This window comes from Accipiter gentilis, chromosome 5 (assembly GCF_929443795.1).
Source record: "Accipiter gentilis chromosome 5, bAccGen1.1, whole genome shotgun sequence".
In the NCBI taxonomy this organism is placed as follows: Eukaryota; Metazoa; Chordata; class Aves; order Accipitriformes; family Accipitridae; genus Astur; species Astur gentilis.
In genome coordinates this window covers 10,654,715-10,678,743 of record NC_064884.1, presented here as the reverse complement: position 1 = coordinate 10,678,743, position 24,029 = coordinate 10,654,715, and the positions used below count along the sequence as shown (strand labels likewise).

Genomic DNA, 24,029 nt, shown 5'->3' with positions numbered 1-24,029 from the left:
TGTCGAATTCCTGAGACTTGATATACGAAGTTAAATAGAGACCATTTAATGAAGTGTTAGGTTGGACAGCTACCCATCATATGAAGTAAGACCCCTGCATCATCACTCACTCCTTTCACAACATTCACAAGTACAATTAAAACATATGCGAGAGTGACTTTAGCATGTCAAATTGCTCAGTTATTTCTATTGCTTTCCACTTTACCAAAACTTAAAGTCAATCAGTAATTCTCAGTGGCAACTTGTTTTATTTGTGACTTGAAAAAGGAAAAAAAAAAAAAAAAAGCTAGGATCCATCCTGCCTAACTGAAGCACCTAAGCTGTGCCTACATTTTACAGGAAGCAAACCTTGTAAAGCAGGTACCCAAGTTCCTTTTGTCATGCAAAAAGAAAGGCAGGAGACAAGGTCCTACCCTGGTGAAACATGTTCCTACACTTAGCGCTGTCCAGAAGGCCTTTTGCTCTCCTTGCTGACTGTAGAGGAAAGGCAGGCACTAAGCATCAGAAATGCGATCCTCATGCAGTTTAAAGCCCATCGGTGAGCTCAGGAAGACAAGTAAGGAAACATCACTAGGTAGGAAGACAAAGCCTCTTCCCATAACTTTTTACGAAAGTCTTCTCCCCTGTGTCTCCCATCCAACCTCCACCAAGAACAACATGCAGCAATGCTGCCAAAGGGTAATGTCTGCCACATCAGCTCACTTACTTTTCCTCTGCAGACGGAGCGCACGCACTCGATGAGCTGACCTGTCTCCAGCTGAAATGCTCGGCACCGTTTCATCTCTTGATCCCATAGCTTTACAGCTCCCCCTTCTTTAGTGCTGAAAAGAAGTGTGTTGTGTTACTCAGATGTCTCCTGCATAGGCTACAACAAATCCCATATGTAAATCCCATCAGTATTTTTCTGATTAAATAGTAAAACATACATTGAATCACCTTCTACTGTATATAAAGACGCCTCACTATTGTGCAATGGAAAGTAACTAATAAAAATTCAAATGCTATCACACTCCATGTTTTAAACATATCACGCCTAATTTGTAAAAAACAAATTGTTCTCTTGTCGCTTAATCTCAAATTTCTGTCACCAAGATAAGCTTGGCAAATATGTTACTTCTAGTAAATCAAAGAATTTACTAATCACAGAGTCTCCACCTGGAGAGATTGTCTGTAGTTTGACAGAATTAAAAAATTGAGACAAACCCACTAGTGCCAGGCTGGCAGGAGCTCAGGCAACAAGGAGCTTATACAGGTGTTCATATCAATTGCTAATTTGAGGTTCAGTACGTCCTTTGCGCATAACGTGCTTTATTGTGACCCTTGAGTGTCCTACTTATTAGTCCTTTACTTACTAAGACACCTGGGCATGTTATGTAAAATTTAGATTGAAACTGCTACAGTACAGGTACCATTTATGTCTGGGAAACGTTGTGTATGTCTAGGGTATGGGAGAAATAAAATTAAAAACTGATATGAGAGAGAGAAAAGTTGTGCCGTTTAGGAAGATTGTATGTCTTACGGTCTCTCCTTCCCTCCTGTAACAATGAGTCCATCTCGAAGAGTCGTGTACATTGTGAACACTGGCCCTGTGTGAGCTTTTGCCACAAGTCTAACCAGAAAATGATCCTTCCAGACGTAGACATCTCCATTTATGGCACCAGTAAATGTAAGGTTATTCTGCAACAAATAGCAACGATCTCCGATATAATAAATAACTTAGCATTTTTGTTCAGCTTGAATTAAAATTCTTTTAGCTACTGAATTTCGTGAGAAAAGTCAACGGTGCAATGAATGTAGGAATTAAAACCATCTGCATCGACAGAATGAGTTTAATGACTGCACTCTAACGGTGTTTCTTTGAGATGTTATAAATCATATAAGCAGGGTACATTCACCTCATCTTGAGATCTTTCAGATGCACATACTTCTTTTGCTATGCATGTGCTATGTCGTATCACCTGCTGGCGAGATGGCTGACAGGTTACCACTACTGAATTCTCAGCGATGTTTCTTTCTTCTTTGAGTATGTATCAGTGGGAATCTCAGTATAGGTGACTGGCAAGCAGTATCTTCAAGATGTTGAAAATAAAGCGTATAAACTTAAATGCAGAACTAACTCAACCTGTTACCTACTTTATGCACCACAGCAATGGCATAATTTCTCATAAAAGCCATAAAACTTGGCCCATGGAGCAAACTGGTCTGAGGTCTGGGACTCCCTGAGGAATGGGGAAAAGTAGCAAGTATTCTGCATTGCAAACGCTCTTTTGGAGCGTGCTCTGTTAAATAGAAAAGATTGGCTAAAGAACTGAAGATTGTCTGACCTTGAAGTCCACTGACTCTGAAATAACAGGCATCAGGAAAAATTGTAAGGGAACCCTTTTGATAGGGGTTCAAAGGAAAGTCTTACGTTCTGCAATAAACAGCAATGGTGTCTGTTGAAGAATCTGGGGGATAGAAGCTCCAGAATAAATTTTTGTTTCAAATGGTGGAAAGGTAGTGTGGCTGTATCCCACCATGACGTGTTGACTTTGGCATTAGATGGACCTGGATGAAAACAAGTGAGGTTCATGGATGCATGAAGAAGCAGAGGGTGTGTGCACAGCCCCTACTCTATTAAGAGCAACTTACTCATGCTCCTGTGCCATGCACTCCTACTTCCAGTGGGATTCAATGACACATACTCGAGGAAGAAAAAACCATCCTGAATGAATGATGTATGCTAATTGAGTAAACTTCATCTGCTGGTTTTGAAGGTCTCCCTTGCAGGACACTAGTTTTATTATTTTAGAAAATAAAATGTCTGTCAGACTGTTTCTACTTGGAAAATACAGACAAGCAATTTGGTCTTTCTAATATTACATTCTACTTCTTTGCTAAAATCACTTTGGGGGTCTTTAGTGTCCATTACATTACTCGTATTTTATACTACAGTAATGCCATTGGAATAGAAAAGAAATGTTTAGTATTAAGCAATTTTTTACAACAGTGTCAGTTGTTTGGGCATAAGGATCAGGATTTGGGAGCCGAATTTTATACACTCACATTTCACACATTAGTACTATTGTCCAGGGTGGATAATTGGGAGCAAGGGGTTTCTTTGAATTGGTGATTTGTATAATTTATGCTTAACATTTGCAAAGGTAATTTCTATGGGCTTTCTCGATGAAGCAGAAGCTATTTCAGACCTTAGTATCATGGTAATGCTGCTTTTTCACTGTTAATATGTATTGCTTTCCTTAACTACGAAGTCTAAAGTACAGTGCTATGGTTCCTTAATGATCATACTGGAGAGTACTATGTACTGCTACCATTAGTTGGATCACTAGCATATGTCATACCAAATAACGTTAGTAGAAAAAAAGGTTGCAGAGCCTATACACAGAATAACAATATTGCATTTTTCTAAGTTAACCAGTGAAGTGCTAAATAACTAGCAAAGTAAAAAAAATAAAAGCCGTGGCAGCTGATGCTGTAGGTATGCACAGACGTTAATGAAAAACGTTCGCTAACAGAGAAACCCAACCCTGTTTAGAAAACTTACATGAGGATCTAAAAGTGTACAAGTTTCAAATTAAAAGTTTAACAAATAAGCAAGAGCTCCATGGTCTTGCACTGCCCACACTGTACTAGATTTCAACAAAGGAAATTGACACTTGCAGTTTTAATAAAAATGTATTACAAAATTCTGTAGCTAGTAATTTGAACTCACTGCTCCGAAGGCAACAGAAAGCATGGTTTGCATTTTGGCATCTTCCATGGAACCAATGACTCCTTTCTTATAAAGCAAAGCACTTCCAGCTAATGTCCAGAACTTCATGTGTTTTACCCCAACAGACACAAACTGAGTGTCTGAATCTGGGCGGAACTCTACAACGAATATCCTCTCCAGGTGTCCTCCCCTGCTAGCAACTTTAGCCCCTGTTTTAATTAGGAAAGGATAAAAATAAAGTTAAATTTACCTGCAAAATTAAGCTCTGATACAATTGTATAAAATAAATTGACCTGGTATTGTATTAGAGAACTGTGTCCCAGATGCTGAAAGCTAAGCAAATCCCAACATTATTTGGTCTGTCAAACATCTTAATTCATTCAACCCGTAAGGTCCCTGCTTATTCCATTGCATCTGGCCATTTTAGGGAATGCAGATTTAGGCCTTCATAGCATGATTTGTCTCCTCGGTCAGTGAAACAACACCACAGAAATTTTGAATATCATCAATGAGTTACCATCTGGTGAAATGCACAGGGACACATCTAATGAGCTGAGACACTTTTCCTCTCCTCCCCATCATTTCTGAAGATGATAATTCCTTTCTGAAAATGACTTCCCAAAGGCCTATCTACAGCATAGAATTTCAAGTTCAAGTATTTTAAGAAGAAAAAATAAAATACTTCCCTTAATTTCATAGAATTTTATATTAAAAAACATTCTTTCCTTAACTTACTTCTACTTATAATAGAAGTTTAAAACTTACTTTCTTATGCATATTTCCTAGCACTTCGCCATCTCTAACTGGTTTTATGACTTCGGGAGCCATGATACTCAGAGTAAGAACACAAATCTATTCCAAAGACTTGAAAGGAAAAGCAAATAATTGTACACAGTTCTGTTAGGCTGAAAGAACATGATTTTTCCTGAGTTACCTTCTTGCCACCTCCACACTGTGATAGTATGTTCTGGATCAACTCCCACTGAAACCAGAAGTTTGCCCGTTGCACTGAAGTTAACATAGTTGACCCCTTTGGTGTGGAAGCAACGCAGCATTGAAATTGTTTGCTTACTCATAGCATCCCATATATGAATTGTGGGAGTTGTACCTATGTGCAAAAAGATATATTATATAAGAGAATTAATTCAGCATCTGAAATGCTTCAGTGCAAAACAGGCATTTTTCAAGAACATTTAACCTAAACAGACACTTATAAGTTGTGGGGTTTTGTTTTAAGGTTAACGCTACTCAAAAATAAAAAAACCATAATAGCTTGCGAAACACAGGGGGAAATCATTGTATTTCATGAAGTAAGACAAATTCTAAAAGAACAACATAACATTTATGAAGAACCTCATGCAAAAGAAATTGTCTGTAGATGTTTCACTTGTATCTGTGATTCACACAGATACAATGAGGTAACATGAAACTTTTACATAACTCTGCTGACTACAATTCACAAACGAATCAGCCTTACCTGGAAATTCTGTCATATCACCTGCATTGTGAGAGCAATGGCAAATGAGGAAGCACCAAGGGAAAACAATAGGTGAAATAAGTCATGTTTCTAATGCTGAAGTGCCAGCATCAGCACCAGAAGGAAAAAAAAATTAAAAATTTGAAAATGGATATGGATTAAATCAACAAAACAAATAAGCAGGAATATTGTTGAACTTTTTTGGGTATATTGTTTTTTATACACAAATATTACAACAATATTTAGTACTTCTGATTTTTTAAAATGGTATTTAAAAGAAATGCTAAAGACATGCAGTTTTTAAAAATTATTAAATTTAAAAGTGAAATGAATCTGTAGTTATACAGAATATCAACCAAACTCAGAAACACTGATGGGCTCTTATTGACAGACTAGAAAAAGGGCCTTTAACAGTCACATTTTCTGTCATAGAAATCAGTATTTTGAACTGCAGCTCTAACATGTACAGATTTTTGTGTTTACTCAACATTCAAATTGAATGACAGCACTCGGTACAGGTGGCAAAGATAGTTTGTCAAGGTCCTCATCTACTACAATTTTTCTGCCCCTGTTATGTTACTTATTACAGAAATTTTGGACTTGAGTCTCCTTCCAGATTGATATGAATTAGAATGAGTCCATTCTTTTTCATAAAGTTAATTATTCTAGTATTAAGCTGGTTTAAGCAAAAGGCAACAAATCCTTCTCAAAGCTTGGGGCAAATGAACCTGCATTTTCCATACGATGTTGACTCCTGCAAAAGATCCTAGGGAATCTAACAGGACTCTCCATGCAAATAATAAACACATATAGTTTCACAACAGGCCCCTTACATGTGTCATAACTTCTGCTGAGATTTCACTCTATTTCTTTCCTTTTCCATATAGCTTTTGTACTTCTGCATAGGAAATTTTCATTATGTATTTTCACTGCTAAGCATTTTACTGCTAACCGAGTGCCTTGGATACAGGAAGGAAAGAGGGAATTCTATAAATCTTATGATTACAGATTAATGAGATGATTTGGTGCAGTTTATCAAAGCTTGCTTTCTGGAATATGATTATACTACAATTAACTCTAAGATCCAACAACTCACAATCAGACATGAAACTGAAATCATAAGAAAAACCTGAAGCTTGATTACCTCTTAAAAAAATCAAGTAAATGAATTTGAGGACAGCAACACTGGCATGTCCTGGTAAAATTCCTACACAGAAAAGCCCAAAATAAATCAGTGCCCTGAAAATTTTTGAGTAAAACTTTATTATACAGAGAGTCACCTACCGATCTGGCTGGTAGCCACAATATTTTTGTACTTTGGGTGCTGATTCACAGTTAGGCAGAGAATGTCATCAGTGTGCTCCAGGTAGAAACTCTGACTACCTAATAAAATTCAAACATGTTTTTATTCACACCAGTATCGAAGAAAGAACCACCTCTGAAGCAAAGAACATTCAAGCAGCGTGTTGCTACACTCGTGCTGTACTCTCCAGGGGATGGATGGGGGTAGGGCAATAACTATGTCGACAGCTGCGCCGCTCTCATTCCCAGGCACCATTACCAAATGCACCGTGAATATAACCGTTAACACATATGTATAAAAAAAAGCAATATTAGGTAAACTAGGTCTGTCCACGGAACCCGGAATCAGCCCAAGAATCATCCTGTAACCTCCTGTAACTGCATGAAAAGGCAAAACTAGCCAATGCAGGGCCCAGGTTTCCCAGTAAACTGAAGCAGTCAGTGGGAGGCAAAGCGGAGAGCAAAGCCCTGTGAAGTTTATGATTTGCAATATCCTCCCAAGGGAAAGGGCCGAAAAAGAACAGATGGGACCATGCCTCCCAGCTCCATGGGTCAGAGGCTGCGTGAGGACTGGAGTCCCCAGAGGTCACCAGATGTGACAGCTTTCCTGCCTCTGCCCCTTCTCAGCAGCAGAGCTGCTGAGCACGCCGCTGCGACCCTTTGGTTCACTGCGGCACCAAGGGGGGACAAAATAAAGCCAAAATTCCTTTAATTCTTATCTTTGTTTCTTGAGATATATGAAGAATATGGAGATGCTGGTGCTACAGCTTAGGAAGGCTAGATAAATTTTTGTTGGTTTTCCTCCTTTTCATCACCCCAAAAGCAGGGAATATTTCTACCCTTTCCCAAGTGCAACTTGCTCATGCTGTATTGCATCAAAAAGTACCCTTCCCTGGAGTATGACCTTGCTAAAACAACTCAAAATGAAACAATGGATGTTACTGCTCCTAACGTTTTTTGGGGTACTAGCCGTTTCATAACCCAGGCTCTCTCCTCCGAGAAAGCCATTCCTGCATCTTCAGTGGGGATTTTAGCAAGGCACAACTGCAGAAATAGAACAGGTTTTTATTACACTTCCTAGCAGAATCTGATGCCTGCTGAAAGGAACAGGATGGCTTTACAGGATTATCTGAACAGGAGAAATTGTCAATCTGATGTAATAGCCATCTAAATTTTTTTGCATTATTTATCAAGGTGCAAAATGTGAGAAAATTACAGGAATGTTAAAGTGTTAAGACTTTCAATCGGAAATATTTTACTAGTACAACATTTTTTTATCTCAAAGTGTTGTTTCAAGTTGAATTACCAGTAGAAAGATTTTGAACTATGCCTGCTGCAGCTGTGTGGAAAATAATATCAGCACCATCATTTAGGTAATGGAGGTTGTTGCGACAATCAAATCCTCTGTATCCAAAAACATGGTCTAAAGCCAGCTCCTGGTCAAGTAAAACAAAAAGAAAGAATAAGAGTGAAACGAAAGAAGAAACAAGGAGATTACAGAGTTTGGATCACATAAGCACAGTTCAAAAGTAATTACACAAGCTACAAATATCTTGTAGAGGCTACAGAATAATTAAACAATATTTAATCAGTTACCCCTGGTCTTCTGCTACTTTACTGAGGCATGACATTCTCACAGACTATCTACAATGCTCTAATCAGTCAACTAAGGCACTGCAATTATATTATTATTTCTTTAATAATTCAGCCGGCTGTAAATGTTTTGTTTCTGTAAATTTCCATTCAAAAATATATACAACTTACAAAAAAGGTCCAATTTTATTAATCTTCCTGTCACAGTTTAATAGCTACATAGGGTATCAGGAACAATTTGAATGACATTGACAGACCAAGCAATTGTTGCAAATTATCCACACAGATCACCGAATATTCCTTGTTCAGCATATTATGTGGAAATTCGAGAGACTTGTTTGGGGGGCCCTACAGTTTGGGGAAAAAGGTTTGTTCCAAAGTAAATGAGCAAATTTCATCATTCAAAATTCTGCACATGATTTTTTGCGTGTGAAAGTGCAGTTTCTGACTGTATTTCCCTTGGAGTTAGGTAGCGAATGTGGGTTCTGCTGTGCGTGCACATACACTTTGGCTCTACCTGCCCTTCAAATTAAGAGACAAATTTTGGATTTGGAGAGATTTGCTATTATAGGTAAGCTTTAACACCCTGAATCTGAGGTTCTTTCTGACAGAGGTTGCTATATCTATCACATCTTCTGGTGTTTGCCACCAGAGCTGAAAGCACTTTCTAGAAATTTCTTTCTCTTCTACCTATACACGACTTTAGGTGCCCTTGAAATAGGGACAAATTTCACCCACCACTTATTTCTTCTAACGTAAATGAAAAAGTATTAAGCCTGACCTCAACCAGTTTCTTTTTTTTGTTGATATTGTTCTTTTGCAGTTTTTCAGGTTGAGGAGCAGCTCTGCTAACTGGTGGCCTGAAACAAACATTTAAAAAAGAAGACAATATGTTTGAAAGCAAAATAAACCCTTCAAAACCATAGCATATGTTTTGTATGTGAACAGGAAACGGCCAATTGCAACTATATGAGCTTAAAGCTTAGCTTTTTTGGAGTTGTACAATAAACTGACTAAAATCCTATGCATTTTGATGGAAAGAGCAGAAATAACACTGATGTAGATTTTGCACGTGAGTGGTAGAACAGACCACTGTACATTGATTTTATTTTTTTAAATCGTAATGATTTAAATTCATGGGAAAATCCTTGAATACTAAATGATAGTAAACTGCTGATCTAAAAGATTTTCTACAGCTTGCAGTTGACCTTTCACCAACCTTGCTGCTTCTGAGAAACTCCACCACAAAACCTTGACAAGGCTTTAATAAAATCTTCTCAAAATCATATTAGAGATAAAATGATTACATTTTAAAATGTACAAGTCATTCGTCTGTGTGAATTTAACAGACACTAAGGCCAGCAAAGCATTTTTATATAATTACTGTTGTTAAAAGTAGCTAAAAAGACAAACGTAGAACACAGGCTGAAACAAAATTTGATTTGTGCAAATGGTCTTTAAAGACAGATAACCTTTACTGCTACTGTTTGACTTGATCCTTCCAAGGAAAAAGAAGAGGCACAATCCTAAGAGGAGTAGAGGGAGCTCAGGCTCTAGAAGTTCATGACCTTACAAAATCAAATGCCTGCTGCACAGGCTCCACTTTAGATGATCATTGTGTTAATTGAAGCATAATGATTCTTTTTTCTGTTAACAGAAATTCATGAGGGCTAATTCTAACCCTGTCAACAGCAGAACAGAGCCATAAAAATTGCACTGGATTACTGGAGAAATTAGCCCATAGAAACCTGGCCTAGATGCTTAGTCACATTTGATCATCTTTTACTTAGAAAATAGGTCTTGCTAGAAGGTTGGGGTAGAAGTGGTGATGGTGAAAGAATAAAAACAGATATTATGGTTAAATGCTTGCTCCAAAACATCACTTGATGGTTGCTGTTAATAATACAAAACCCACCCCGCTGCATGCCTTTAAACTCCAATTGCAGATTCTGGAGACAGGGCTAAACAGCAGTGGGTTCTGTAAGTAAAAAACTAAAATGCCTAGCCTCAATTTATTTATAAACAGTCAAATTTGGAAAGCATTTCCACAATTCAAGATTTCAAAGAGGTGCAAACTTGATATACATTATATATGTTGTGAAAATTAGATTGTTCTTGTCCTTATACTCTAACTACGATTAATTCTCATTTTGCAAAAATTAATTGCAGAAGCATGAAATCCCTTTTGCTTAGAGGGAGCTGCTTTTTCTTGAATTGTATTTTTTATGGAAGGTATCAAAGGCAAAAACTGACAAAACGCACAGCTAGAACACTTATTGCTACACAGCTAGAATACTTATTGCAGGAGTAAGTAGCATGAAAAGCTGAGCTCTAAAAAAGACAGAACAAAGCTGGAGGTAAACAAACTAACCCACTTCTCAAGCAAACAAGCAAACTCACTAAGTACTAGCAAAGTACATTAGCAGGTGATCTTGTGACATTAAAAGAGCGAGAGAGTTACCTTGATCCCCTTGTAAGCAGCAAACAAAGCCAAGTAAGAAACTTAATACAGTTTAGGTGTACTTCTGACCACTTTATTCATGCACAAGCATTTTTAAAGTCGATCAGTCATTCCTTTGTGGCACAAAACATGCTATTCAAGCATGCCAGCAAGAACTAAAACAGAAATTAAAGAGTGCACCAGTCTACAAATTCGGAAACATCATACTCTGGCATCCCTGGGTATACTCTGAACTAAAGATCCTACAGGACAGAGGAAAAAAAGGAAGCTACATCCATGCTTCCTGCACACTTTATACTGAAGGAGAACGTGATTCCAAGTGTTTTGTTTATTTTCAGGTGAATGACAGGGATGGAAACTGGTAGAAACTTAACAGTCTCATAAGCGCTGTTGAGAATTTCATACAATGGATGCTTGTTTTCTATCCTGGTTCAGCCTGCAATTTAGCCTCATAATTGTTCATTGGTAGGCCAACTTACTTACAGGGACAGCTTGTACTTTTTTGTTCACAGGGAAACAAGTACCTTTATTTTCTCTGGAAGTGGTCAATCAAGTCATGTTATATAACCATCAGTGGTAATTGGACCAAATAGCAGTGCAGTCACCAGTAGAGAAGGGGTGGAGTTAATTATTACAAAACTTAATTCTCTTACAAAATAAAATCGTTATGTGATGCTAAAACAGCAAAAGCCATTTCAGCCCAGATTCACCGGGGCCTTTGAATCAGCACTTACAAAAATAATAAATCATTTTCTTGTATGCTTCTTGCTCTTTTTTCTGTTTTAGTGTAATTTTAAAATGGATTGTCTTTACATCTCTTTATCTAGGAATATCGGTTAAAGTTTATGACAAGAGCAAGCCAAAATTTTTTATGAAAGCAAGAGAACACTATGACTATGACATGATTGAAAATCACTAGACTGTAAGCATTCACGCATATACTTTTATATATATCTATTCACAGTACACACAAATACAAATGTTGTGTGCATTCATATATACATATACATGTATATATACACACATGTATGCATTCATTGCCTTATTTTCATTTTAATAAAACAAATGTAAAGCAGCAAATTTTTAACATTTTAAGAAGTCATTTTATTTTTAACAAGTCTATGACTACACCTAATTTATTTTGATACATAAGATGGCAGTGTCAAGACAAGAAATTTGCACTGTAGCAAATTACATATATTTACCCTTTTTGACCTATGCAATCTGCATTGTACATTCACAGCAATCTATGCTTTTTCTGTGCTCTGTGTTGTTAGTACTTACTTGACAATTCCCTGCCTCCAAAGGAAAGCAAGTTAAAACATAATACAAGCATTAACGGTTTCTTTCCAGTAATTTACAACAAATGTGCTTATATTACGTTATGGGATGAATGAGTTCCAGGAAAGATAAGACACAGTCAGACATTAGAGGGCTTTCAGTTCTTTAGATACTGTGAATACAGCAAATAAAATTTCTGTTACTAACTTTATCTTGATGATATGCTTACACAAGTGTGCATGGTTATAAATCAGTGAGCTAACTCCAGATTTAAACTGACAAAATCTCACCCACTTTCTTCATGCAGAACTGTAAAAAAGTGCAAGTGACAATTCATTCGCTCTCACCTAAGCGGGAAGGCTATCTGAAATGACCAAGACAGATGAGTAGGAAGAGGAGCCTAAATCACAGGTGAGGTGAACAGGCAGCACTGGGACAGAGAATAACAGACAGACATAGTGAAAGCTGGGCAGGGGGAAAGAATGAATAGGATTTTGGAAGAGTGGGGGACTTTGAGGGAGAAGAGAGATGCAATCTTAGAGAACAGGGCCAAAGGAAGGGGCGGGGGTGGGGGTGTTGATCTATTTAGACAGAAAATAGAAGACAGAAAAAGCAGACCAAAAATTGTTATGATAAATTTTATGGGACAGGGATAACCAACTCATGTTTTTAGAGCACATGGCGTAATTCTCTCTGATGAAAGACACTGTCTGCATCTGTAATAAATTAGCAAGAACAGTAATATTCTATTCTGAGGCCAATGGGAGCAGGATTGGATCTTCAGAAACAGCATTGCATGAAAGTGACAAACAATGAGGTTGGGAGCAGGGACAGATGGACAAAAATGTCCTGACACCGAGAAGGTGACTGTCTGGGCCCAGCAGAAATGGCTACAGAAGAAGCTGAAGAGAGTCCAAAGGGGAGACTAACGTGTGCATTTAGATGGCTGCTAACTGGAGAGCATATTTTTGCTACACAAAAATAAAAATGAGCGGGACTGCTCCCAAGAAGAGAAAGCAAGGTTCAAAGAGAGCTAAGACGATCCACTACTGGTAGGTTTGTTTGGGCAACAGAACAAAACCTTCCAAGATTTAAAAAAATACACTCTCCATTTAAAAAAAAAAATACGCAAAAGCAGCTCTTTAAAGTATGCTTCCACTAGTTGACAGGAAGGGGAATCCAAAGTGCCCTAAAACTGCTGCAAAAGTCCTAGAGCTTTAAGAAGTGATTAAGAGATTTTGTGAATTCTAAACCCTGTGATTTTGGCATCTCAACATACATAGGAGTTTTACATACAACTTTTCCTGCTGCTACTTTTTCTTTATATTTTGTAGATAACACAGACAACAAAAAAGAATAGTATTCAGTAAGAAAATATCCTACTCCCTAATACAGTGGATCAAAGCAAAGCTGAAACAAAACTAAAGGGAAACATCAATCGTAATCTAAACTAGTTTTTAAAAGCATAACACTGAAAAAGCCTTAGCATGGTTACAATATTTATGACTTCACATGTATGCTGATGCACTCTTTAAAAAAAAAAAAAAACAACACAAAACCCACAAAAGGTATTGCAGAACATATGGTGGTGATAGCTGCCATTTTCATATCTTGTAAGGGAAGCTAGTCATTGCATTCACATGTCATTCTAGTTCAACCTCAAATGTGAAACAAGCAGAAAAGCAAATTAGTAAGAAGGGTAATCAGTTCTGAATGAAATCTGAAGGCTTTTATTTTTTAACAATTTCATTGTTCTAAACACCTTGTAAAGCTGTTGATCTAAACAACTATTGTAAATAGGCTGGCCTTATTGCAGAGAGATCTGTCATACATAATACACTGGACAGACAGGGCTGTCTGGAAGATCCCTCAGCCTTGTTTGCCCAAACCAGCTTCAAGGAACACAATGTAACATGCTTTAGGCAAAACCTAATTTTCTGTCTTTGAGCTAAAAAGTTTTGAATACCTCAGGTAATGAGACTTCAGGAGAACTCTCTCCATATACTACCAAGGCAGCGGAATCAACCCAACTTTAGCATATTCTGGAAGGTCTCTCTCTTTCCTTAGGCTTCTCTTGGGGTTTGTGATCATGTTTGAGAGGAAAAGTCTTTTCCATTTGTTTTGTTATTCCCTACATAAACTCTGACATGTTTTGAAGCTGTGCTCACTGTGTAAATAAAAATATTCAAGCAGTTGTATACAGAGAACTTTTGGGCTGGAGGTAAAACATAATAGGCAGATAAAATAACATCCTTCCCCTGCATAACAAAACATATCAGAAACAATGCTCTTTCAATCCTTCCTGGATTAAACCTACAGAACAACCCTCAAAAAAAGCTGAACATTTCACATCAACCTCAGTGCAGAGAGCACTCAAGTTCAGAGACAGAAACGTTGGTAACACGTTGTTCATTGTGACAGTACTGGCATCCCTCAATTCCACACCCACTAAGTGTCACAGAAATGAAAAAGACCTTTGGGCCAGCTTTGTGCTGACCTGTGGCAGAAGTGAGATTGACTCTGAGTTCAGTAGGTTGGCAGGGACTGTAAAAATACCAGTCACAATGTGTTTAAGCCTTGGGGACAAATGTGATGAAACCAGCATGCTGCCAAATACATTTAGGATGCATTAACTTGACATAATGCTGTTGAGAAAGTAAAAAGGATGCTACTCAAACAGTAGGTTTCTGCTGAAATAACCCCAAAGTTATTTTCTCCACCCCAGAGATGTGTTTTTCCAGATACGTTTTGAGTAGCTCCCACCTACACATAAATACAACACAGATTCACATTCAAAGCTTTTACACTGCACCCACAGAAGTGTGCATGTAATAGTGCATGAACAAATTGTGTAACCATATGTCTAATAATTCAGTTTATGGTACAAAGGCTTGTACTCGCCACTTGTAGGGGCTAATTTGAAAGCTTATATAATTCAGCCCATGTTGCTGTAAAGAAATAAATAATCAAAAGAATAATATTTGAAGAGACAAATTCTTAACCTTCTTAACCTTCTTTAACTTTTCATCTTTATCAGAACATATGATTACAAATGATGCATAAGAACACAACTGAGAACAGGCTCCGAGACAGGTAACTTACAGAGTGAGACAAGCCAGTATGTTAAGAAAACAGAAAACTAGACAAACATGCTAATGCTGCTTTTTGTTTTCTACACATTCGACCTGCTTTAAACGGTTTTCCATCACCAGGTATATTACAAGAGTTTTCAGTTTATGTAGTCATGCAAACCAAACTAAATGAAAGCTGCAAACATAGGATATATGTTAGCGGTTAGTAGAATGCAAAATGCAAATATATCTTTGCCTTTCGTATTAGTAACATAAATGGAATCTTCACGCAAGCTTGTTTTACATCTTATCATATCAATTCTTTGCCAGTTAAAACGGTCCCAGTTCAAAACTTAGCCCTTTTCTGAAAGGAAGCACAATTCCTATGTAACACACAGCATAGCTTACAATTGTCCTGGATTGTCTGGGACAGTCCCACCAGTGACCAAGTGGTCCCGTGGTGTGGGAGCACTGCTCTTGGAGCTCCCACACCGCGAGACTGCTCCTGCAGCACCTCTCATTGGCACCCTGCTTCTGTGCCATACAGACAGAGCAAAGAAGAGGTTGCCAATCAGAGGAGCAAAAAAGGAAGAAAAAAATAAGGGTGGGTGGGGAGGAGAGGAGGACAGACATGGAAAGGGAGAAGAAGAAAAACAAGAAGGTTGGGGAGAGGAGAGAGAAACAACAATCAATTAATTATCTTAACCGAACCAACTAATACAACCACAAGACATTTTAAAACTGTTCCTCAGCCTCATCTCTCCTGTTATTTTTCCATCCTAAAGCCATATCTGCTGACGGAGACAGTAATCCTTGAGTCCCCCACAAAATACCAGACTGTGATTTATTTCAAATCCTGCAAGTAAAATCTATCATGTAACTTCTATGTACTTCCAAGGTATATGCAGAATCATTATTTTCATCACACAGATGAGACAGGAAAAGTACCTTTGATAAAGGGCTTTCATTTTCTTTTCTAAGGAAAAACCTTAATATTATCCCCAAGTATGTCATATATAAGTTTTTTGTCCTTTATAATCATTAAATTTCTCTGCCCAGTTTGCTTAGGGGCCCAATAACCTGGAGATCTGGAGAAGACCAGTGTAATATAGGTTTCCTTTTCATCTTGCTGGATTGTGCTAAGCACAGAGCACATGCTAGGTAGTAACAGAGGATGCACAGCAGCTGCTGAAAGTCCTCCTACTCTCTTTCTCATGATGGGGGAGAGAGGGGACAAGAGCTGATGGCTCCTCTCTTCTGACAAAAAAAAGACAGCAGAGTAAGTCTTTTTATTACTTTGGGGGGGGGGTAATTCATGAATTGATGATTGCTTTCCAGAAGGGTGGTGTTTCTTGCAAAGTGTTCCCCTTATAACCCGCCCCTGCCTTTATCAGCTCTCAACCATATACTTGTAATCTTCTCAGGAGACACATCACAGTTGCCCAGATCAAACTCTTCCTGAATTGTACAATGATCTGTTATTTCTAGAGAGATAACGTACTTCCAGTTTTTCAGATTCGCCACTCTTAATATTACAGACACATAGAGTCCTGGAAGCTTATTCTAGCAAACACAAAGGGTAAAAAGAAGGAAATGTAGCTATAGTAAAGAGGAAAATAAAATGGCCATCATCTTGAACCAAAACTGTCTCTTAGGTGTCACATAATACCTTTGAAGCGTATTTGTATTTTATAAGCAGGGAAATAACTTTTTAAGCAACAATTCATATTCTGAGCGTTACTATTTAAAGAAAGAAACATAGTGAGCTTAAATTCCTTGCCCCCAAGAAGCAGCTCAAAGCAACAGCCCCGGCTATTCCTGTCTCCTGCTTGAGCTGGAAGCTGCAAGTTTGTTTTTTCTCTATTTTTTTCTTTTCTTAATTTAAACTTACTTTGTTTAAACCTGTGTTTCTACCCACTATATCTATGAATAACTCACAATTTTTCCTTTCTCAGACACACACTGAAAAGACAGCAAGGGGGACACTTCTTTTTTCTTAGAACCTCACTGCATTTTTTCAGGTCTTGTGATTAACTCACTGCTGCTATCTTAAATGGCCTTCCAGCTGGTAAAATAATTTTCAAAATTTAGACAGTATGTTATCATTCTCAGAATATTCACAGTCCCATCAAATGCACAATCTCTGGGGTCTTCATACAGACATACTCCACAATTACAAAGAGGAAAGATTTGAGATTTGAAATATTTTCTCCAGTCTTCCACTTCAAAAGTCTACCAGGTTTTCCCATGTACCTGCCTGAGAGAGAATGGAATACATCCTCTTGGTTCCCTTCCTCATATCTGAAGGGACTGGGAGAGGCTACTTCAGCTGTGCTTTTTGCAGAAAAAGTAAAGCTTTGTGAACTGGCTTCAATATTACTTGTTGCCACCTCACTCAGCCCTGTGCAGAGAGATTTCAAGGCCACATATTCTGAAAACCCACTGATTTAGAACTTAGGTTTTCCTGAACACTGACAGTTGAGTACTTGTAGACTTTTAATTTCATCTGGCTTGATCAACTGTCACTTTGGACCCTTGCAGGTGCAAAGAAAATTCAACCCAGTGCTTTCAGGAAGCTTTTAGAACATGTTCAGTCAAATCCTTCATCAGCTGCTGCATTCTTTTGTATTCTCAGAAAAGATGAAATCTGGCACAGCTATGAAGCTTACCTCATAATTTGTATGTCTTACGAGAGAAGTCAGCTTCAGTCTGAAGCATTCATAATTGGGAGTGTCGAGATTCTGCATAAATTGTGCATGTATTGGTACAACTGTGGCTAAAAACTGAAGTCTTTGACAGGTGTAGTAGTCAACATTAATGTCATCTTACTGCATCCAAAACCCAGTACCTTTCACAGCTTAAGGCCCTATCCCAGCACAACACCCTCAGAAACTGCAGTTTTGCCTACATTTCACCATAAAATTTCTGCTTCTAATTGTTTGACTATAAATTATGGTAATTTATATTAATCTGATGAAGAAAGGGAAATAAATATATCTTTGTCTAACAAGCTATATATGAAAAGTATGGGATCTGCTGACAAATTTATCAGAACAGCAAATTCTAAATGCCAAAGATGTGATTATATTTGAGTAGCTCTACTTGAAAGAGGACACAAAAAAATGTGTAGAATAGCCATGAGTCTTTAGCAGAAAAGATGGAAAGGACAGTTATGAGGGTTTATTTTTAAGCTATTTTAAAATTAAGTACACAACTGTTGATTACATAGAGAGACAGTAAGAAGAAAAAAAGATACGGAGAATGTTAAAACCTTCCTTTTCGTTCTCTTCAGTCTAGAAGTTGTTATGGGATAGATTATTTCTTCAGACAGGCTACAATATGCTATTTTCATGTACAGTCATTATGAAGAGACTATATGGAAACTGGAGGCAACCTCACTGCAGAGGAGGTGTCTACCCATTTAATTAGGCCCACCAGCTATAAACAGAGTGGGTAGTGTGGAAACACTTGGGCATGCTAGAAGAGCTTCCAGCTCCAGTGTTGCTTTGTAGTGTTGGATACCACAAAGCACGTTTTCCCTGCATTACGGATTATCAGTATTAGTGTGACAAACAGGAAGCCTGCTTCATTTGTTTTGTTACATGCTGCTTTGCAGGTACTATATGTTTTGTTAAAAAGGTTGAAAAAGGCAAACTGCCTGTTCATTTCAGGGGGTGCCTTCCTACGCAGCAACACAGCAAGTTCAGCCGAATCGGCTCACGCAGCGTAGGACTGAGAACACGGACAGACTCAAAAGTCAGGAAGCCCACAGCGTGCGTGCCAGACTGAGATACTCCTCTAAGAAGCAGGGTACTCGGTTGCATCAGGCAGCAGACCTGTGGCCAGGTTTCAGAGACGGAAAGCTTCCTAGGGACCCAAAGCAACTGTGGTGATTTTCACTCCTGGACTGAAATAGTGCTGAAAAGCTGCAGAAGAGACTGATGCTTATGTTCATATTGTTGGTAATTCACTAGTACAAAACAATTGTAAGCCCAGCTTAATCGGTCAATTAAACTCACTCTACAGTTGCTTTTGCATCATCAAAGCAGAATAAAGCAGCTGGAAGGTATAAGGGCTTCTGGTGTAAAACATGTGGCCATTGTATCATTGGCACTTGTTATTTCATGTGTAATAACAATTTAGCAGTATCCACCCAAAATAAAAAGAAATTTTTCCTTTTTTTAACTCAATCTCAAAACATTCATGTTTACTGGATAATACACTATGCCTTTTGTAGAAAAATGGAGGAACAAAGACTTTATATGAATAAATGAAAAAATGGGAAGAGATATCCTTAAAACAAGGAGAAAAGAAATAGTTACGGTCCAACATTTTACTGAAAAAACCCCACTAATCCTCCTGCTGCATGTTTTTCTTAAAATGTCGTGATAAAAAAAAGGGGGGAGCAACATTTTTATTCTCATTTTTCACACCCAACATTTGTTCTCCTATTCAAATACTGAGTGAAAAATTATTATTACTTTCTGTCCATGATGTTCAGCATTGCATTGAGAACTTTAAAAACATAAACTAATTTATTTTTCAAAGGTCTGCAAGAGATGAGGAAGTATTAGTAACTCCATTTTTGCATCTTGCAGATCAGAACATCAAGGAGATTTAAAGCCAAAAATCTCAGAAATTGGCACTACTTCTCAGTAGTCAAGTAAGAGAACCTTAGACCTTAATCTGTTCAATGTAATTATGTGTTACATATTTGTTCAAAGAACTCCTTAAATGATCTCCACTTGCAGCTATGAGTATGCAGTTTTTCTGCAAATTTAGCTGTACTTCTCTCAGCTAACAGCAGGAAATGAGGTACACAGAATTACAGGCTACCTGCAAAATATTCTATTTGCCAACCATCTCCAAGAAGCTCTGCAACAGAAAGAGGAACAGCAAGAAGGCAGCTCTCCACAGGCTCCAGAGCACTCTCTTCTTGCCATCCTGGCCTCTTTCTACACACAGCTCTCTTATCTTTTGCAATACCTGCAGCAGGGATCCTACACAGCGTACCAGTGCTTAGTTCTGCACCCGCTGCATTCCCTGAGGACTGTACATCCTGTTCTTTAACTAGGGCAGGATCCCTGTGGCGACAATAATATGCCATCACACTATCGGTATTGTTACTAGTCATGTGTTCTGGGTAAACTGAAGGGAAGCAACTAAGCTTAAATTCTTTCTGTGGGTTAACGCAGAGCAGTCCTTTTTTGTCAGTGCCCAACACTGGGCAAAAGCAAGAAAAGTAATGATAAAAGAATGACCACTTATGAAAATAAATTCTATCAAAAGAGACTGCATGGATTCACAGTTGAGTCATTAATTCAGTTCACTGGTGTAGATTTACCGTTCCAGATTATGAAGGGGACTATACCTTACTGGTAATAGGTACTCCTGTTCTGTCCCAGAAGTCCTGTCCCAGTCAGAGTTTTCACTCACCCACTCCCCTAGGTCTGGACCTCACTCTCTTTTCTTTACTATCCTCTCCAATACTGTTCTCCCTCCAGTTTATTTTTTTCAGAATAATTCAGCCTAAGACCAACATGTGCCATGGGAAATTTGAGCTTTAACAGTAACAAACTGATGCAACTATAAGCAACTGAAAATCTGTCAAAGAGAACCAAAAGACTTAACTACAAAGTATTTACAAGCTCACCCTATCACAAATGCCCTGCTGCAGACATATGCACAGCTACACATACTAATTAGGAAAGAATATAACTGCTTATGTGAATAGCAGAAGAGAACACAAGACTCACAGGTGTTTTACTTACATACACATATTTTTCTCCATCACATTAACACATTGTACCCTGTGAACACCATTTTAAATGTTACCTTGTGAATTTTAAAATTCCTGTCTTATTTCTACGGACTAATTTTAATTGAATGAAAAGAGATTCAAAAGAATGTAATGTACATTTGGAAACAAATGCCTTTGTGTGACATACCTCTCTTCTACTGAAACTTCCTTCAGCTGTTGATGTGGTTTTGTCCCTTCCATTTCTCGGATGCTTACTGCATAGATCTTAGTGGTATAGTCAATTGCTTTTTCTCTTGCAACATCACTATCATAACCTTAGAAAAATAAAACATAAAATAAAACAAACTACCCTTGTTTCATAGCGGAAGAGTAGAAAACAAGATCTTCACCAATAAAAGGAAGGAAACAAATCCTACCAAGCCTCTCCCTACACTGAACTTTAGCACATGGAAGTTTCTTGCCCACTTCAAGTTAAACGCCTGCGTGAGTCTCTGTGGAATGAAGACTAAATTAAAGACGTGTTTTATACAATCCTTTTTACCTCCATCTTCTTCTGCATCTGTGTCTGATTCTTCACTATCAACCAGCTTACTCTCCTGAATGCCCAAAAATTCTCTGGTCCAGATCATCAAAGCTGTATCAGCACCACCTACAGTCAGCAGCACAGAATCATTGTGTAACCACCGAACATTGGTTACCTGTGCGCTGTGACCCACATACTTCTTGAATTTTGCATGTTGGCCCTGTAGCACAAAGAATTCGCATATTAGCAGTCTGACATATTGCAAACAGTGTCTTCATTAATTCCTTTTCTTGCGCAGTTTCTAATGACAGAAATAAATATGCTTATTACCTTCACTGGATATGAAAAAAGCTTCACAAAACCAAAATCGTCTCCTGTAGCTAACAGTGTTCCATCTTTTGTAAGACTAGCTGCATTTACAACGGTGACATCACTGTGCATGGGCCAAATTCCTTCACAAGTAGGACCAAGAACACACGTCCAGGTGTCCCAATCAATCTTCTCTATCTGCAATCAAAATTTTCCCAAAAGAAGTCATCTTAATATCTACGAAATACGCACTGGTTTCATGAGTATATTTTTTTAATGTTTGATACTAACATAACTTTTTTAGTGTTTTTAGAAACTGTTCACTGTTTCCAGCTTGTTAATATAAACTGCATATCTTCATCGAAAGGTTTAAAAGTTTAAACATTCCTGCCTTCCCAAGGTAGGGCATGATTTGGATACAAATCCCCTTAAAGATTTTTCTGAGGTGCTAAACATTGGTGGCTTTGTAGAAGAATTATGTGTCACAAATAATCAACAACATTAAAAGCCAGGTCATCCTGTTTAAAGATGGTTTATAACCTGTATGCACACTGATTACACAGAAAACAAGTGACTGTTAAGGAAAGGGGAGGATGGGAAATGACTGCTATTAAATGAACCAAAATAAGTTTAGAGATACAAACAGAAACTTGCAAGTTCTACCATTTACAAATGCTAGGAAAGACACTATACAGAATGATTAAATAATTCTAATTCTAACAAGCGTAAATATAGTATTTTAAAAGGAATAAATATCCCATTTGAAGACAAAATAAGCTAATTTTCAACAGTCCAGAAAAATAACTTTCACATTAAAAAATCCAGTAAGCATAATTCGTACCTCAGCAATTCTTATAATATGCCTTTTCCCCCTTGGTGCTTCAAAAAATAGTTGCTCTTTGGCACCAGAATTGACTTGCAATAACTTTCCTGGATACGAAATAAGAGTTTATTATGAATCTTATTCATTATTATGAGTATTATGAACTTTCTTTTGATTGAGTGAAGAGATTTCTGGGGGTAAGCTAAGAATTTATCCTCCAGAGAGTTATTCATAGCAAAAGTAAAGTGGATGCTTAGAATCACTCTCATAAGAATCCTATACTCCTGATTCACTGAAGAAGTAATATTTTAAATACCAGCCGACATCCTTAAAACATTACTGCCTTGCAGCAAATCACTTTCTTCTGATAAGAAATATTTTGCTTGTGTTTTCATCATCACAATAATGCAAAGAAAAAAAAAGTCTATGCTATAATTTTCATAACAATTTTGCAAGACAGCTTTGCTAGAAGTTAAAAACATTGTAAGCTCCTGTCTACTTTGCACTGCCTAACTGGCATATAGTCCAGCTACACACCAAACTGTCCTTGTGTATGAAGTTTACCATACCCATACAAATACTGTGATATTATAAAGATAATCCTGTATGCAATTGATGGTATATTAGCAAGTATTTGTGCATGAAGAAGCAAAAAATGCTTTCCAATTCAGTCTTACAATATTTCTGATATAAGACAATTAAAGGTATTTTCTGAATTTTTAAAATTGTATACTACTGTAAGAAATCTTGTGGGGATTTATTATCATAAAAGCTGTTCTACAATATTGAAACTGCATAACTGCCAGGGAAAGCACTCTTTTACTGAGAAACACTGGATTAGATTATCAACTGACATAAAGTAGCGCAGTTCCAACATTGCTATATTTTCACTGGGCATCTTGCCCTTTGTTACATGAGTCAACATGGAACTATAGTAGTATCATGCCCTTCCTATCTGACCTGTATAAGACAGGTTATACAATTTAGTATATAAATCCTTTACATCCAGAAGTTCAGATAAAGTTTCCAATAAATACCATTAAGGATACAAAGAGTTTTCAGTTTTCTTATACTTTATACCTGCACATGTAACACATCCAAGAACTGGCTACTACAGATACACAGGTAGTATCAAATTGCTATTATTGTGTGTACAGCTATCAGTAGTCAGATTATCAGGGTTGTAAGCAGGCACACAGTGCCAGCTCAGTTGCAGCATGGCTTACTAGCTCAAGAATGGCATGCAGACCTGAATGGATTCTGAAAGGTGTTTAGCTCCTGTTGCTGTCAGTGAGCTTGCATCACATTTTGGGACTAGCACAACAGGGGAAGCTGGGCTCAGACACACAGGTGGTTCCACATAGAATCATATCAGGAAGGCTTATGTGCACGAGCTCATTATCAATCCTGCTAGACTTAATTAGTTGTGACAATAAGGCGCTCTAACTTCATTGCAGTGATTGCCATGTAATGCTCAGCAAGGAAGAAAGGAAATTGGACATAAATGGTGCAAAAGAAATATGTGCCACACACTACAAAACTATAAAAGAACAGGGCAAAGAAAAGCAATATTATGTTCATAAGTGACATTTTAGTCATATGTTGTCAGCAGTGAAGTACCATGTATGCTGGTACAAATGCTACAAAGTGAGGATGAATTCAACCAACAAATGTAATTGCACTGAACCCATATGGTGCTTGATGTAGAAAAATCAT

The 24,029-nt window shown here is 37.7% G+C and overlaps 1 protein-coding gene across 8 annotated transcripts in view; it reads right to left on the bottom strand.

The window, feature by feature from the left end:
- Positions 1-24,029, bottom strand: part of EML6 (EMAP like 6) — a 119,972-nt gene that overhangs the window by 8,183 nt on the left and 87,760 nt on the right. For 3 of the 8 annotated variants that reach the window (XM_049801609.1, XM_049801610.1, XM_049801612.1), the window contains 13 exons: positions 22,332-22,420; positions 21,512-21,688; positions 21,200-21,401; positions 20,846-20,972; positions 15,306-15,431; positions 8,866-8,944; positions 7,798-7,927; positions 6,474-6,572; positions 5,190-5,210; positions 4,647-4,820; positions 3,713-3,921; positions 1,520-1,677; positions 707-821 (listed from right to left, as the gene is read on the bottom strand). In XM_049801609.1, the coding sequence (XP_049657566.1) occupies positions 707-821; positions 1,520-1,677; positions 3,713-3,921; positions 4,647-4,820; positions 5,190-5,210; positions 6,474-6,572; positions 7,798-7,927; positions 8,866-8,944; positions 15,306-15,431; positions 20,846-20,972; positions 21,200-21,401; positions 21,512-21,688; positions 22,332-22,420 (1,706 nt within the window). Of the gene's footprint in view, positions 1-706; positions 822-1,519; positions 1,678-3,712; positions 3,922-4,646; positions 4,821-5,189; positions 5,211-6,473; positions 6,573-7,797; positions 7,928-8,865; positions 8,945-10,545; positions 10,701-11,755; positions 11,999-15,305; positions 15,432-20,845; positions 20,973-21,199; positions 21,402-21,511; positions 21,689-22,331; positions 22,421-24,029 lie in introns of those variants that run through there. The other 5 variants (XM_049801611.1, XM_049801613.1, XR_007506169.1 and 2 more) reach the window with 5 other exon arrangements.